We start from the raw sequence: 17,766 nt of genomic DNA, 5'->3' as shown, positions 1-17,766 counted from the left end.
GGAGTCTTAATAGTTTGTTTTATTTATTTATGTATGTATCTGTATATGTATTTATTTATTTATTGCGGTTGAAATGTGTGTTATTGTCACTGTTAAGACACTAACAAGCCTTGGAAGAAGGTCTCTCTTGTGTTCATCTTCCTAAGGAAAACATCTTTTTTTCTGACTAATAGGTTTTGTGGATATTTTTCCTTGCTCACTGGAGAGTGGTGTCTTAATAGGTTGTTTTATTTATGTATGTATGGGGTTCTGTATGTATTTTTGTATTAGTATTATCTATTTATACCAAATAAGATAAGATAAAATATAAAATTAATAAAATAAAATAAAATACATTTAAATTAAATTAAATTAAATTAAATTAAATTAAATTAAATTAAATTAAATAAAATAAAAACGAATTAAATTAAATTAAATTAAATTAAATAACAAAAAATGTAAATGTTGTTCATTTTACTCTGACTAATATGTTTTCTGGATGTTTTTCTTTGCTCACTGGAAAGTGAAGTCTTAATTGTTTGTTTATTTATGTAGGCATCTGTATATGTATTTATTTATTTATTTATTTATTGCTGTTGAAATGTGTGTTTAACTGAACAGTGTGTACAGGGGGAATCTATTGGTAGAAAATGAATATAATATTGATAATTATGTTTTCTTTAGTGTATAATCACCTGAAAGAAATAATTGTTGTGTCTTTGTTACCTTAGAATGAGCCGTTTATATCTACATAGTGAGCGTGTCCTCTTCACCGAGGCTTTTTGAAAGAGGCTGGAACATGGTCTTGAGCTACGGGTTATGACACATGCACAGTGTAACTGGATCTGTGGTCGTGCGTTGCTATTGGCTCAATTTCGGCGAGTGCAGACCAGATTTTACTGCGCATGTGTTGTACCCCCAACAATATGACGCGTGAAATCTCCTCTTTTCACCCTCCTTGCTCTCGACAGAGTCTGCCATCTTGCATCGCCATGTTTCCACAGTAGCCCAGAACGGACAAACCAAACAGTTAACTCTTTCTGTTTGGGCCAATAATGTTACTCGCTCCTGTAACCGCCGCTCTCTCTCTCTTGCTTCACCACTCACTTCCCACGTACACACACTCGACGCACTGGCTCTGCTTCAAATGACCTATGCTACTCTTACAGCAGCTGGCTCTAGAGAGGGTCATCCACATTTTCGCGTCAGCCGTCGTAGTTCTTCTACACGCTTGGCACACGGGACAGCCTTCATTTAGGTTGCAATCTGCAACCTCACTGCTAGATACCGCCAAATCCTGCACACTGCTTCTTTAATTGAATGTCTAAAAGCTTTTCTTATGTACAATATATTCTCCTTTTGATTTTGACTCCAACCATGACTGTATGGCTTCTCTCTTTCCTCTTAAACGCCCTTCTGCCATGCTGTTGGGATTCCCCATCTCTGTGTTGAGCCAGAAATTGAAGACATTCTGTAGATAATATAATCAACAAGGCCAACAGGCATTTGGCGCTGTCTAGTATACGCAAGTCTAGGACTGAAATGTAGGCAGAACCAAGGTGCTACAAGCCGGCCTTGACAGACAAAAGCAGGAAGAAAGGCTATGGAGCAAACCAGGCATGTGTGGGAGGGGGGGTCATGATTGTGGGCGGTTCAGTCTGAGTCTAAATACAAGAGCTGAGAGCTTTAGAGACCTTGAACACCGAGGGTCATCAGAAGCCAAGGTTCTGATGGCTGTTATAAGGAGGAGCCGCGAGCACGGGTTTATTATTACCCACATTTTAATCAGTGTTTCTTATGTGGCAACAAAATACCAGAAAGAGACATTTATGTAAATTTCCACTTCGACTTACCTCACGGGCACCAAACCCTGCACAAAGCACTCCATGATTCCACATTTAACAGGCAGCGGAGTCATTAAGACAGCTCTTAGCAGGCTTATTTACTGCTAATTCCTCAGTTGTTTACCTCGGTCTCCTGTTGTTCTCTGATAAGGGCGGAGTGGGGGTTGCATGGAGCTCCTTGGCTCCGGTCTGGTGTGCAGGTTGGGCTGGGCTGCTGTGTTTGAAGTGCCATGCAGGGGCCTGTATCTATCCTCCGCAGCCGGAGCGGACCGTGTAGAACAGATTTAAAGCTATTCAGCTATTCCCACCTCAGCTAAACGTGTGACCTCTCTGATCTGAATACAGATGTGCTGCTGCTGTTGCTTCACAATGAAGCTGTTCCAGCAGCAGTGTCAGCTATTGTCTAGCTTGTCTTGTATCAGCTCAGCTCCAGCTAATGGCCTGTCGTCTGTCCGTCTATACAGGGCTGGCCATCATGAAGCCCTGCTGAATAGCACAGCCTGCTCATTAAAGATCAGCATTGTCCTGCACAAAATAACGGTTGAAGGGTTAACTTCTCTATTGCGCGCTCTTATCTGATTTTAGAAATGTAAAGGATGTACCTAGTATGTCCCGTCGCCCCCTCCGTGCTTTTGCATGCCTCGGTCGATGTGGAGCTAATGTAAGTCTTTAACCCTCTGATGGACCCCCGGCTAATGCCATTACTTCCTCTCTACACATGACAAATGGTCTTTTCCAAGGCTGCATAAAAGCTATATGACTGATGGATGCATACCAAACAGCACTCTAAACAGCCATCTTCTCCACAGTAAAGTACACACTGGAATGGGAACAATTTATGTGGTCATCATTTGGGTCCATTGACCTTTCTTTTAATGGCAGTTGCTCTCCTGACCCGTTCTCCCAAACTGGGATAATCAAGATGCAGGCCGCTGGCTTTCAGACACAAAGCGTTCTCTATCTCATGACGGGATTCTGGGGTGGACGTTGGTGTTCCTCTCCGAGCTTCATAATCACATCAGTCGACTTGTCTGACCTCAGACCCGTGTTTTCGGGAAGGGGCGTGTGGCTGGGTGTTGACATCATTGCATCACTTGTCTGCCCTCTTGATGTAAATTCAATCCAACTGACAGTCCTGCCAAAATAGGAATGATGTATTATACAACAGGCACGCCTTCCGCTCTCTCATCCATCTTCATGCCCTTTTCACAGCCTCAGACACGATGTGGCGTGCTTTTAATTTTAAGCTAAGATGTTTAATTTATTTGGATTTGTTTGTTTTTGCCAGACAATCATCGGGTAACACTTTATATTATTTTTATTATTATTATTGATTAATGTCCTTGAAATAAAGCATTAGTTACTAGGTAATAATGCACTTATATGTCCATATAAGATGCTTGTTAACATTATTATGTGTTATAATCAGAATCAAGTTTTATTCATCAAGTATATACATACAAGAAATTTGAAATAGAAATAGAAACAGCAAGGAACAAGGACAACAAAGCTGGACAAATAAAGGTAAATAATAGACAGAGCTGTTATGTACACAAGTAGTGGAAAAAATAGGTGTATATAAAAATATTTTAGAAATATTTATAAAAAGCACCAATGACCAACAATAAAATTAGAATTAAATAAAATGTCTATATATAAATCAAGTGTTATTTAAGTGTAAACAATCATTTTTACAAAACCTACTGAAAAGTTTGTTGTTGCAGTTTGTGTTTACTACTTCTCTGCTCAGTTTCATACATATCTCCATATCTTTCACTCTTGGGGGTCCCTTTTGGGTACAAGCAACATTAGCGTTTGGATGTTTCTCTGAACTATTCAACAGCAAGCTGGCTTCGGTAAATGTCAACTGGTGTGTTCGTCATTAAGCTTCGGTTGTATAGCATTTTGGAAAGGTCACGTCGAGCCGGCGGGGGAAAGCAGTCACCGATACTCGCTGTGCTGTGGCTGACTGCGACCTGGACACCGGCCTGCTGTTGGCACGGCTGTAGGGCTGGTTGAGATTGCTTCACTGTCCCCAGAGGCTTAGTCATACTGCTTATACAAGTTTGATTAGGGTACAGGAAACAGACAGGATTTACAGGAAACATTAGAAATTCAATGGCCTCCATAAATTATAGACTTGGTATGCTGGCTTGGTGTCCCCACATAAAAAAACAATTACACTGATCTCTTCTTGTCATGGTGAAATGTAACTAAGTTACTGTACTCAAGAACAAATTTAAAGTACTTAAGCTACTTTATACTTGTACTGCATACATTTCAGAGGGAAATATAACTCTTTATTTCACACTGAAGCCTCCAGGAAAGCTCATTGTTTGACTGATTTTAACTGAAGGTAGACGTGATATTGGGGGCTTAACAAAGGAAGGAACAGGCTCTACTGATTTTCTTTATATTAAGTCTCTTGAAATCCTTCAGGCTGTTACCAGCCAGGAGCAACGGCCAATTGAATTAACATATCAGGTGCTACCTGAGCTCCTGTTTGATTGTGGTTAGAATTAACAGGAGCTCTTCACCATGCAAAGTGTATAAGTAGATATTACCAGTTAGTGTGATCTAGTCAAGAAGTACAATCAATTCAGTAATACTCTACTACTGTCAACAATTTGAGGATTCAAATAGGGCTCCGTTTTTTTCATTGTCATTTAATCTGTTGATAATTTTCTCAATTAATCAATTCGTTTTTTGGTTTATAAAATGTCAGAAAATGGTGAAAAATGTTTCCCAAAGCCCAAGATGACGTCCTCAAATGTCTTGTTTTGTCCACAACTCAAAGATATTCAGTTTACTGTCATAGAGGAGTAAAGAAACCAGAAAAATATGCACATTTAAGAAGCTGATTTTGACTTATTTTTTCTTTAAAAATTACTCAAAGATTATAATAATAGTTGCCGATAGTTGATCAGCAGCTCTAGAGTCAATGTATGTGTGGTTTGTTAAAATCTGGAGGTCATGTTTTAGCTTTATTTCCACCACCCCGCTGTTGTTACTGAGCTGTATTTGCACTCTTTCACCCACACCATTCATTACGCACGGGGCTGACCCTGCTTTTACGTGCGTGCCCTGTTTGTGTATGGAGCACTGTGGTTTCAGGACAGGCATAACTGTAATTGACAGATGTTGATTTACTGATAATCCTTGGCTTCGGTCCCACTGTGGACCTCATAAGGAGTGGGCTTGGCTGCCAGCCTCACACGTCCTTGAGTCAAAGCAGCGTGTTGCCCTTGACACACACCTCTCTCTCCATCCCTCCTCTCACTCTGTGTCGTTCTCTCTCTAGTGCAATATTTTACAAACCTTTATACCCACATAACGACTCGCTGCAGATTTTATTTTATTTTGCTGACAGGGCACACGTATGATTACATACGGGGCAAAATGTTATTTCCTCAGGGGAGTCCGGTAATTAAATTTTTTGGTGACACATTTCAGTCACAGCTGGTTGAAACAACAATTAGTTGAAATTCAATTTAGCATAATTCAATGTTATTGTAAGTAGAGTCTAAATGCAGATCAATTATTACCAATTTGACAGAATTAGAATTTAAATGTGAATTTCCCCAGATATAATTCAGAGCTACAATTAATTACTTTTATTGGTTTGCAAAGTGTATAACATAATTATGCAATTATTTCATATTTTTAATGCTACTCTATAATATAACTATGAAATATGTGCAAGTTATAGTTATTATCTTATGTAATATGCCCAATGTCTCTTCTGGATATCAATATTAATGAAGCTTTTAGACATTTTCCCAGCACATCCTGTGTGTAAAACCATCTGTCTCCATCTGTATTCACATCTCCATCAACCACTAGATGAAGACAATAGGGCTTCAACTAACGATTATTATTATTATTAGATTTTTTCTTTTTTTAATTACTTAAACCGCTTAATCGATTATCAAAATAATTGGGGATTCATTTAATAGTTGACAATGACAGCTAATCGAATAATCGTTGCAACTCTAAAGGCCCTGACACACATGCATTGACCTCGAATAGTTAAGGTTAGGATAGGTTGTCGGGCAACGAGTCTCGCGAGAGTTTCTGTAAGTTTTTGCAGATCTTAGATTAGATTTTGCAATTTGCGGGTTACCTTATAGACGAGACCCCATCTAGAGGCTGTTGTCAAAAAAGCCTCAGATTTGCGTCGCTTTGCTTCTATACTTTTTGTACAGACTTCCGCGGCCTGCTGGTGGGGAGAGTTATTTTCTCTCACTCATGCGCAGAACGTACATGTTAACTGGCTGTCGGCTGTAGTCTTTGCAGCGTGCTCAAACGCAACTTGTCGGCCAAGACAAAAGGTTACGTTAGGCGACGCAAAATTCTGCCTTCATTGCCGCTAGTTCTTTGATGTCAGCTTGGTGTGTCTTGGCCTTAAAACACAAAGTGCATAATTATGAGCGACCAAAACTAGAATATTAGAAGTGAGAAATGCCTTCTGGTTAAACATCAGTCGAACTATGTAACTCTTGCTTCTCTTTTCTAATCCTGTTATTTCTTGATTAAGATCTCCACTGCAGCAGCACAGACATGAAAGAGAAACCGCTGTGCTGAATTCCTGTGGTGACGAGAGACCAGCTGGGTAAACCACTAGATCTTCCTTTCTCCGTTTTTTTTATTAATTTTTTTTTCCTCCTTTCTGCTTCAGTTCTCCAACACCCCTTTTACCTCCATGCGTTTTAGCACACTACAAGTATTTCCGCTCGGCTTGTCATGCGTGGATGGCGCCATGGGACAGCTGTGGAGGAAGGTGCTTTTATAGGGTGGAAGGACGGGGAGGATGCTGAGGTCAAATGTGGGAAAGAGGGAAAAAAGAGTGAAGTCTGGGTCAGATGAAGGATTGAAAGGAAGAAATAAAAGGTGGTGGACAGGAAAGGTGGAATATATGGATGTAGAGAAAGCTCCCGGGAGCTGCCTTGCTCTGGCAGGCTAATTGAAGCTCAGTGTGGCAGTGGACTCTGAGCTGTCACTCCAATGAAGAGCCCATTTGCTGCATTTTGCAGGCTGTGTGCTGAATTCTGATGATGCTACAGAAAGCCCAGACACTGTTTCACTGAGACCCCCTACCCCCCCTCCATCTTCTGCATGGGGACACACATCCCATTCCCCTCCCCAGCTCCCCACAGATTATATGTAACAGGGTCAGAGGCATTCTGAACACGAGCAGCGACTGCAAAGCACAACATGTGGATATGAATCATTTTGTAAATTTGTCGGGCAATCTCATGCATGATAATGTGATATTAGACGCTGCTGGAAGTGTTTTCACTTGTACAGGTTTTCCCCTGTTGGATTAGAAGAGATTATGTCTTCTAGCGGAGCACATAGCTGGAAGCATCCAGTGAATTATTTATCATGAATTAAAGCAGTCAGTTATGAAAATATTTATCTAAAAACTGAGCATAGTGGCCTTTTTATATGCAAAGCTGTAACTGAGATATCCATGCACATGGTCGTTAGTATTTAATTAAACCTACTTAAGTTTGGGTTTGGCTACTACACATAATGTTACTGTCCAGTTTTGCCCAGTCGGTCGTCCTTGTGTGTTAAATTGGTAGGATGAGGGTTAAATTCACTGTTTACCTCTTATATGTATTCAGAACATACATGTAAACAACAGAATATTTTATTTTCATTTTACTTTGTTTCCACACGATGCTGATCAAGTATATATAGAGATTGTAAAGTGAGTGCCAGACAGTCTTTTATATAATTGATGACTCTTCCTTCCTGCCCTGTCTTTTATCATTTAGTCTCAATCAGATCGTGTGCCATCAATAATCGTCTATCCCGGCCTAATGAGGCCCCCAAGCAGGAGAGTTATTGATCCATACTATTGAAGGTTCCACATACATTTGCATATAAGCAAGTGCACACATACACACTTTAAACAAGTTAAACCTTAATTACTGTATGTAGCACATTTCATGCACAATGGAAACATGAAAAAAGTACACACACAACGATCCAGTTGCTTAATGTGACTCTCATAAAATGGCTAAAATATCAGCCTTTTACATTGGCTGTCAACTTTTCATTCCAACTGTATTCATCTTTAGGTTTAATTTTGCTTAAAGGTAGGAGACATTTCTGTAAATTAACCTCTGTAGAAAAGCAATTTCTGAAGAAATTGCAGTGTGAATGCTGGATGCTGAAGAGCTGACGTTACGCTGAATTGCTGGCAGTTGAAGGACTATGAATGAGTTGGAAAATGAATTAGTATGAATGGGATTTGAAAGTTGAAAAATACCCATAATGTTTGAAAGATGTGGAATTTGCAAAGTTTTTTTTTGAAAAGCTGATGTTACACTGCATTGTTGATTGTAATCTGTATGAAGAAGGTGAAGTAGTTAGAAAAGTGGGAATATCATTGAAAGGTTCAGTAATACCAATACTGCATGAAAGATGTGAAATATATTAAGTTTCGAATGGAGTATGAATCAGTAGTTAAGGGTTGAAAATTCATGAAAAATCAGCTGGAAAAGTGGAAAATTATATCATTCACTTTTTCTGAGACACGTGTTGTTTTTGACACTTTGTTTAAATGTTTTTTTGTTTTATTTTTCCAAAAACCTAAAACTAAACCACCCTAATTTTTGTTTGTTTTTAATCATTTTACAGTGTAAATGAAATTGAATATTTAATTTGTACAGTATTAGTGATCTGACATCAGACTCTCACTGAGTTGAGTGAAGCTGGGAATACTGTAAATGCTCAGAGGGCACCACAGGTGCTGCACAGCATGTCCCCTAGAAATCATTAGTCAGTCCCGCATCAATCTGCTTATCCAAGCTAAGACAGGATTCATGTGGGGGCTGATATTTACTGAGCAGGAACCTCCCTTTGATTCCATTGATTGTTACACGCTGCCTCCAGGTATAAAGATGAGGTTTGATTTTGTTTTCGTAACGCTCAATACAAAAGTGAAATGGTGGTAGAAGTACTACTGTTTTACTTCAGTAAAAGTAACAATACAACAGTGCAGAAACACAAGTAGTCCTTCATTCAGAATTCCACTTAAGTAAAAACGTTTTAGCATCAAAATATACTTCGTAAGTACCAAAAGTAAAAATAATCATTATGCAGATTGGCCCATTTCAGTATAATTAATAATAAGTACAAGTACCTCAAAATGGTACAGTAACACAGTAATTGAGTAAATGTATTGAGTTACTTTCTCCTACTGCAAAAGAGGTATTTACAGATGCCAGATGTGAACAGATTGTGTACCGTTGTTTTGCTTTGTGCTCTCTTGAATATGTACTGGCCTGAGAGTTGCTAAGGCTTGTGTTGTGGTTACAAGTTGATTGTTCTGACTTCATGACAGAGCTCCAACCTTCACATCCACCATCAGTTACGTGTTTGCTCTTCTGATAACAACTCTGACATTTTCTGTTGGATGAAGACCTCAAAACAGACAAAGTCACTTAGCAACCTTGCAGCTGTGAAGGTAGGCTCTGGCGGTGTGGAGGTATGCGTGTCGGAGGGAGAGCCTGTAGGAAGATAATAGATAATGACTCCATTTCATGTCGTTTTCTTTTAACGTGTGCTACCTGGCAACCGCGATCATTGACAGTGTACATTGTGTATGCAAGGCTCATACTTGAAGGGCTTTAGGGCTATTGACTGAGAGCTCTCTTGTTATAGAGTGGGTACTGTATGCATAGTGATGTAACAGCCTTTATATTATACAGAGATGAAGAGGAAGAACAGGCCACACACAAGCACAGTGAGTATTGAGAGGTCATAGCTACAGTGCTTTTTTGGGATAAAAGCTTTTTTTTTCTGTAAAAACACAACTGGTAGATTTAATGTTGCCATTGCAGATGTGCAGTAGTCCTCCCACATTGTTATGGAAGACTGGTCAGCACCTTGCTTGGACAACTTAACAGCCAACATTTTACCTTGCTTGTGGTTTCTGATTTCCATTTAACCCTTGCGTGTTGTTGAAATTGGCTTTACTTCCTTGTGGTTTGGAGTCCCACAGACCCGATTACTGTAGTCTGTGTGTAGTAATAATTCGATTGAAAAATCAATCAAGTTGAAGCCCATAGTGTAGGAAAATGAAATATTCAGGAGGTTTATATTTGTTCCCTTTGGCACAAACTGGACTTGCATATTTGATGAAGGTGGTGTTACTTATGCTTGGGGTTGATTAGACCCCACAGAGGTCAAACCCCTATTACAGTCATTCCCAAAGACTCGAGGTGGGTCGCAGGAGATTTTATTAGGGTCGCCAAATAAATTTGCAGAATTTCTTCACACATATCTGCAGTGCACCTTTGAGCCACATGAGGGAGCCTGAATGTTTGTATTGTTCTGATACAGGCTGGTCTCACACGCTGTTTCGTAGCTATATCTACGAAAAGTAATGCACCGTTATTTATGTATATTCCACAAAATCAATTTGTGTGTAATTAACGTAATGGTGAATCAGGAAATATAAATAGCGGCGAATGCCGCATAGGGAAGACATTGGGGTGGATGGGTGGGTCAGAAAATACCAGACTTTCGCCCAGGAGACCGGTGTTCATACCCCATGTGAAACCAGAAGTCAACGTTGATTTATTTGTCACGCAAGTTACGTCACCACTGGAGTGATTTTAAGCCAAACCACGATCTTTCCTTTACCTAACTAAGTAGTTTTGTTGCCTAATCCTAACCAAGTCGATCTTTTCCTAAACCTAACTAAGTATATTTGTTGCCTAAACCTGAGTTGTTTCCTATTTTGAAAAGACTGTTTGCATGTAACGAGCGGAGATTGACACGTGTTGCTGGACATTCGTACATGGACATTTGAAAACTAACAAAAAAGGAGGAATGACTATTAGACTCCTTGTGAACAAACTGTTACAAAACTCTAATATCCTGATAGACTAATTTGGGAAGCATATCGCTGCATAAAATGTACTGTCAACACCCTATACAATCCACTGTATTTAACTATGTTTTACAGCTGGGGTCTCTGGGAACAGAACAAAATCATGTTTATTAGCAAATCTCTTTAAATTAGGAAAAATTGTGAAGTATCAATCTAATAAAACAGTTAAGTGTGTTTTTGAGTGGTTAAAGAGGGCCAAACAGGACATTAGGATGATGCTATTTCTGACACAATTTCTAGCCCAGTGGTGGAGATACATTTTATCAATGAAAACTATATTTCCTCTACATCATCTGCAGGATAGATACAACCTCCCATCCCATGATGCCCTGGCACAGATTCTACCAAATAAAGCTGAGCTCCAGAGAGCAGCCCAACAAGAACAGGAGAGGCCAGCTGAGAGGCCAGAGGCTACACAGGCCCACAAACCCAACATAAACCACACCTATCAAGTACATCATCCACATAAACGGTAAGGAAGACAACTACATGTAAGAAGCATGGATATATTGTTATGATCATTGTATGAATAATATATTAGTGAGACTAAAACAAAGATTTTCAAGGATTCATTTAATTAATGAGGTATTAAATGTGTTCATGCTTTAGACCCCCTCTGCACGACTTTGAGGATGATCCCCACATGGCAGAGATCACTGACCTCCAAACTAAGGTGATTAGACACAATCAATACCTAAACTCTTGAATCAATCAGTGAAGCAATCCCCACTGTCAGGTTTAGTTAGTGAACAGTGACACGGGTAGGCCGGGGAGGTGCGACAGTATGGTGAAGCAGACAAAATGACAGATAGTCGAATAGATTAACATTTCTCAGACTGATTGCACTCAAGGACGATCGAGAATAATGAGGCTGAAACTTATGCTAGAGTGTTATTTATGCATATTTTGGCATTTTTCTCCTGTGGCTTTGAGGTTTTCTTCACAATTTCATTTACTTACTTCAATTTGCTGCATAGATCTGTGGATTGTTTATCCATGTAGATTTTATGTTAATTCATGTAGATTTTGATAGATTATATGATAGAAAAGCAGAGATCTGGGTATTAATTGGACATTTCATTTCATAGTGACAGTGCATTCATTTACTGTATAATACTACTGCACATACACAACGGTCATGGTATGGTAAAACCTAATTAAATATCACATCATCACAATTAAATCCAGCTGCCTTCTGTGTGTGATACAAGTGTCTTAAAGTGACAGTATGTATGACAGCAAGGCCACTTTAATGTCTTCAAATCACAGCGAGGGGAGGGAACGTCCAGTATTCACAGGCAGAGACTTCCTTTTATTTTTGACACATGATGGGGCTCTCCAGACTCATCATGGGGAGCCGTCCGTCCCATCATGCATGTGGGGCCCCCCAGCAGAGACACCATCTCATCTACAGTCATGATTGTCACCTCGTCCCTGCCCTTTCAATTAGATGCTCAATTTCACCCTCGTGTCCCACGGGAGTCACAACCGCACCATCCGAGATTGGAATCCCCTAATCGTCGCCCCCCTCCTCGTACATGCAGCTGGACCCTGCTCTCAGTCTCCATTCAATACTGTCTATTCAGTGTGATAGAGGAGTATGTGACAGAGCAGAGAACAATGAGAAGCTGCTAGACAACACATGCCTTACATAGAGACATGTCTTGATAACAGAGCTCTGCAGCAATATGAAGCTAAACTCAGGGAGGAATTTTGGCCTCTTTTCAAACAGAATAAAGGGCAAGAAGAATGTGAGAGAGGAGAAAATGTACAAGACAGTGTTGTTTTTCAGTCTGTCTTGCTGAAATACTCATGAATTTGGCATGAGTTTTGCCTCTACAGTTCAACAAACGGGCTTTCACAGGAGGACACTCCGTGAATGCACGACTAGGATTTATCCAAAAGCCCTGCTGTTTAAAGCTTCCATGACAAAAGAGCTTCACAGGATAGGGTGTTATTGTCCCTTTGGATTTGAAGAGCCGGAGTCATGAATTCATTGTACTTGAACCTTTTACAATCGATTACAAGAACATCCCACATTATGGCATCATGTTCTCTTTTGACTTCCAGTTATGTCCCATTTCTCATGTCATGTGCTCATCCGAAACCAAGACGAATCAATTATTCATTGAGACACTGAAGCTTTGTGATAAACTGGACATGCAATGTGTACTTGCGGCTGGGATGTTTTTGAATTCTCTCAGTGTACAAAAATGTGTTGTTGACTACATCCTGGAGGAGCCTATAAAGAGATGGGGTTGAAGAGACATGTAGTGGTGGTGATCACATAAAACCACTTGGCAGCACATTTGTCCCATCAGATTTCTGGGAATGTTTTGTGCCATTTTTGTTCCTGTGTGTAGTTTTTTTTAATCTAGTCAAGGTTATTTGATAACAAATGACCTTGAGGTATTCTACTGGGGGGTAGTCATCTTGCACTTCACACCAACCTTGATGGCACTCAACTCAACTGGTATGGTTTAACTGTGAGCTGCTCTACAGGGTATTAGCATTAAAAGGGGACGAATGGGATTAAATAACTCTTTTAACAAACTATAACAACTATCCCACTTCAAGCAACTGGTGTGTGAGCATCCACATCTGTGCAATATGCAACCTCCCTTATATTGTTATTATATATTTTATTGTATTATATTTATATATTCATGTATATTTACTATATTGCTTCTTTTCCTTGTATATTTACCATATTGCTTCTTTATTTTGTTATTTTATTTTATTGTATTAAATTTATATATCCTTGTATATTTACCATATTGCTTCTTTATTTTGTTATTTTATTTTATTGTATTATATTATATTTATATGTCCTTGTATAATACTATATTGCTTCTTTATTTTGTTATTTTATTTGATTATATTAAATTTATATATCCTTGTATATTTACTATATTGCTTCTTTTCCTTGTATATTTACCATATTGCTTCTTTGTTTTGTTGTTTTATTTGATTGTATTATATTTTATATGTCATTTTATATTTAGTATTTATTTTCTGTCTTTTATGTGGCCTCCCAGCAAAAGCATTTCACACGATTGTACTTGTATAACCGGAGTGACAATAAACATCTTGAATCTTGTATCAGGAGGTGGAAAACTATCGTTCGGCCATGAGTAAGATGGCAGAAGACATCATAGCGCTGAGGACACAGGTGGTGACATTGGAGGCAGAAAACAGCCAGCTCCGCACTGATCTGTCTCTGCAGCAGGACCTTGGCCGAGATCTGCTGGATGACACAGACATCGACGTCATGACCAAGGCTGAGATTGCTGACCGTATGGGTGAGCCACAGCAGAGCACTGTCGTTTAACCACTCAACCATTCACCAGTAACCTGTCTTAAAATGAGCCTGAAAAAAACATGCAAAAGCAATAATTGACATTCTCTCAGCAAAAGTTGAATTCTCTTCAGATTCATTAATGTCAGAAAATTTATTATCCAGCCAGCAGTCCGAGTTGTTGTGGATTTAAGGGCATTTCATTGGCAGATGAAGGAGTGATGGTGGAAGGTGGCTCACTGTGTGTTTGCTAATCCTTGTGAGTGTCTATTCCCAAGCAGACTGTGCTGTTTTGTGATAAGGCAGCTCATTTAGGCCACGGACCCTGATAAGCTCTGTGGGTAGTGCATCCCTTATCTCCTGAAGGACAGTTTGTGACCATCAGTGAAAGGATGTTCCTGAAGGTCCCGCTGCTGGCATCAAAGCAAAGGGACCAGATTTAAGTCCCATCCAACAGAAAGTCCATTCAATTTCAAAAGCTTTATTGATCATTATTGTTCAAATGTCTGAGCCTCAGAACTGACAAGTTAATCAATCTGAATTTCAAAAGTCATTGGAACGAAAGTTGCATACTTTACAGATCAAATGCAAAGTCTCATCTTAGATAAACTTAGCTGTGCTTTGCTCATATCAACACATGAATGTAGCCCCAAAAATAACACATTCTCCTTCCTATAAAAATCTGCACAAATAACTGTTTATTTGAAGCCTCTCTGAAATTCAAGCTGGCCAGTGAGACCAGTAAGGCTGTCTCTCAAAGGGACAGGATCCAACAGCTGCAGAATGATCTGATCAAGGTTAGAAGATACACACAAATACAACTTAAAGGGACTGTTTGTAACTTTTTAAGCGTATAAATGTAGCGGGTCGGCACACATGCGCGTTCGCATATGCGCGCTCGCGTGTGGCCGGAGCCTCGTCTCCGCTGCCTGCTCTCCTTCACTCAGACAGCGCGTGCGTCCTCGCTGTCTCGCTCCACCTCTAGACGTGAACGCGCGCTCACTACACACTGCAGAAGAGTTAGTTTAGCTCTGAGAATATCTAGTGAATGTAGAGTGGACGTTTGTGCAGAAATAAATGCTGCAGCTCCTCCAGACCAACAGAGGTTTTCCGTGTCTTGTGAAGTGACGGGGCTCCTCAACGAGTTACGTTATCGTCTCGTTACCGACTGGGTGCCGGTGTCTTCGGCTGCTGGCTGCGGCCGGGAGGCGATAACGTAACTCGTTGAGGAGCCCCGCTGCTGAAGCCTGCGCTGAGCAGGAAAAGCCAACACTAGGATCAGCATTGATTCATGGAGAGACCTGCATCTGGTCTGCTAACATTACTGCCAAGCAGTTGAAATATAGAGTGATATTGTGGTTTTAGCTGACGTCTGTCGCCTCACTGTTTTGAGCGATGCTCGTTCATGACTATGTAGAGCGAGCAAGCGCGAGCTCGACGCTGACTTTCGTTGATTTCAAGGCCACAGGTGTCGCTCTTAAGCAGCATTTCTGAATCTTACAAATAGTCCCTTTAAAATAATTCATGTCAATGTATATATGTAATGTTTATATAGTTTTCTATTCTATTTTCATTGTGCTGTGCAGAAGCACGACAGTGAGAAGGAGCTACTAAAGCTTCAGAGAGTTCACCAGCAGCAACAGGAGGATCTGCGGCATCACCAGAGTCACTTGGCAGAGATGGCGACTCTGGAGGCCACAGTGAAACAGCAGGAAAAGGTGAACAGTCAACTACAATGTCCGCTTTACACTTACTGGTATCTGTCTCACAACAGGGAATGCTTCTTTCTATGAATAACAGCTTGGGATGTATGATAGGATAACATCCTGTATACTTGTGTGCCATTCAAATTTTTTTCAGGTCATTGCGACGATGGAGAAAGCATTAGATAGCAAACTCGGAGAGAAATATAAACAGTGTGCTGACAAAAGGCTTGTGGTGAAAAAGCAAAAAGGTAGGTGGATACAGTGTGGTGAGGGAATAATATTTGCACTTGCAGAAGCCAGAGCATCTCTTCATGCTGTCTAGGTGAGACTGGCCACAGAAGGGAAGAGATGGAGTCGGCCCTGGCAGCAGAAAACAGTCGTCTCAGAGGAGAGCTGGACAGGATTCGGCAGCAGCAGCCTGCTCCAGTCATTATACAGCAGTCAGCACAGGTACTCCTGCACATTCAAGCCAGTATTCACACAGTGTGATGTGAAAATGTTTTAAAACTCTCATCAGATTAAAGACTATAGCTCAAGATATTCCATATGTTTTGAGGAATATATCTTACAATTTTATTAAAAATAGTTTATTGTACTACCCAAATTGCTGTGTCATGTCCCCCCCAGACAAAAGAAGCACTGCCAGTCAAGGAGAGACTGAGTTTACTAAATAAACTGGAGAGAGCCGAGGCAAGAGTCCAAACACTGGAGGCTCAGGTGAAAATACAAAAATAGATACTCTGTTTGCTTCATAAACTTATTGAGTCACGGATCAGTTTTCATTTGTGGTTAAAGGATAACTTTGGTATTTTTCAACCCTATTTTCCCATGTTTTTGTGTCTTAAGTGATTAATGGGGACAACAATTTTTGAAAGTATTGAGTAAGTATTGAGGGATAACGCTGTAACCAGCAGCGTTGAAACGAGCTGCGAGGGCAAGTGAGCAGCGTCTATGTAACATTACATTGGCTAAAAGTGCTTGTTTTTGCAACTGACAGGCTCAGATTGTTATTATAAGTGTCTGACAACATTATGGAAAGGACCCTACAGAGAAATAAAAAATTTTCTTGCCTTTCTCTTTGTTTGTTATTTTGTCCAAGTCCCGCTCAAGGAGAAGTCTCGTTGTGAAATCTGAATATCCGTATACTCTGGCTCATATAAATATGGGCGGCCATCAAATTCAAAGACCTCCTCCACATTGTCGAAATCATCTAAATATTCAGCCATGACATTGAAAATCTTTTAGATAATACTAAGCTACACTTTCTGTACTCCAACACAACAAACTCTGCCCGGCTGGCACTTGTGTTTCCATCATGGATGTATTCCACTATTCTACCGTTGTCTTTTGGCAACACGTCACCTCGCTAGATTTCATAACGAGACTTCTCCTTGAGTGAGACTCTTTCCATAATGTCAGACACTTCTGATAACAGTCAGAGCCTGTCATGGCCAAAATAAACACTTTTAGTGGACGTTAATGACGGTGCCAGCTTGCCCCAACAGTACCATATTGTAGCCCGTGAGCAGATGCCGTCTACAGCGCTCTCCTTCGACACTGGACCAATTTCAGAAATTGGTTGGACACAAAAACATGGGAAAATAGGGTCCAGGTTGAAAAATACCGAAGTTATCCTTTAAAACAAAGTTTTGCCTTTGCATTTATTACAGCTGGAGGAGAACTCTAAATTATGGGGGAGACAGAAACAAGAAATGTTGACCAAACTGAGTGAGCACAGACATGGCTTTGTCCGAACATCCACCACAATCCTACACAACGTTCCTTCGGTCAGTTGAGTGCAGTTAGCCTTCATTTTATACAACACATACTGTGCTGTGCGTTATTATTTTATTTAACACAGAATACTTTCTGCTTCTTACAGAGGTCTGTATCAGAATCATTGTATCAGCAAAGCAGACAGAGGAAGCAGAAGCCCATAAAATGACCTGTAAACAAACTGTTGACCAAGACTAAACTCAGACACACTCATACACTAATAAATAATAAAATGATATATTACAAGACACA

At 40.1% G+C, this 17,766-nt stretch overlaps 1 protein-coding gene across 4 annotated transcripts; it reads left to right on the top strand.

The window, feature by feature from the left end:
* The first annotated feature begins 9,146 nt into the window (after positions 1–9,146).
* Positions 9,147–17,764, top strand: ccdc33 (coiled-coil domain containing 33). 4 transcript variants are annotated; one of them, XM_074632856.1, is made up of 11 exons: positions 9,147–9,303; positions 11,034–11,206; positions 11,344–11,407; positions 13,841–14,036; positions 14,741–14,829; positions 15,619–15,750; positions 15,893–15,986; positions 16,061–16,188; positions 16,366–16,455; positions 17,409–17,466; positions 17,621–17,764. In XM_074632856.1, the coding sequence occupies exons 1-11, from the start codon at positions 9,253–9,255 to the stop codon at positions 17,710–17,712; spliced, it is 1,167 nt and encodes a 388-aa protein (XP_074488957.1). In that variant the 5' UTR covers positions 9,147–9,252; the 3' UTR covers positions 17,713–17,764. The 4 variants fall into 4 exon arrangements, with proteins under 4 accessions (XP_074488957.1, XP_074488953.1, XP_074488956.1 ...); XM_074632852.1 differs by having other exon boundaries at positions 17,409–17,529; XM_074632855.1 differs by having other exon boundaries at positions 9,148–9,303; positions 17,409–17,525.
* Positions 17,765–17,766: the final 2 nt, after the last annotated feature.

The sequence above is a fragment of the Sebastes fasciatus genome, chromosome 4, assembly GCF_043250625.1.
Source record: "Sebastes fasciatus isolate fSebFas1 chromosome 4, fSebFas1.pri, whole genome shotgun sequence".
Classification (NCBI taxonomy): Eukaryota; Metazoa; Chordata; class Actinopteri; order Perciformes; family Sebastidae; genus Sebastes; species Sebastes fasciatus.
This window is presented reverse-complemented; position numbering and strand designations above follow the sequence as displayed.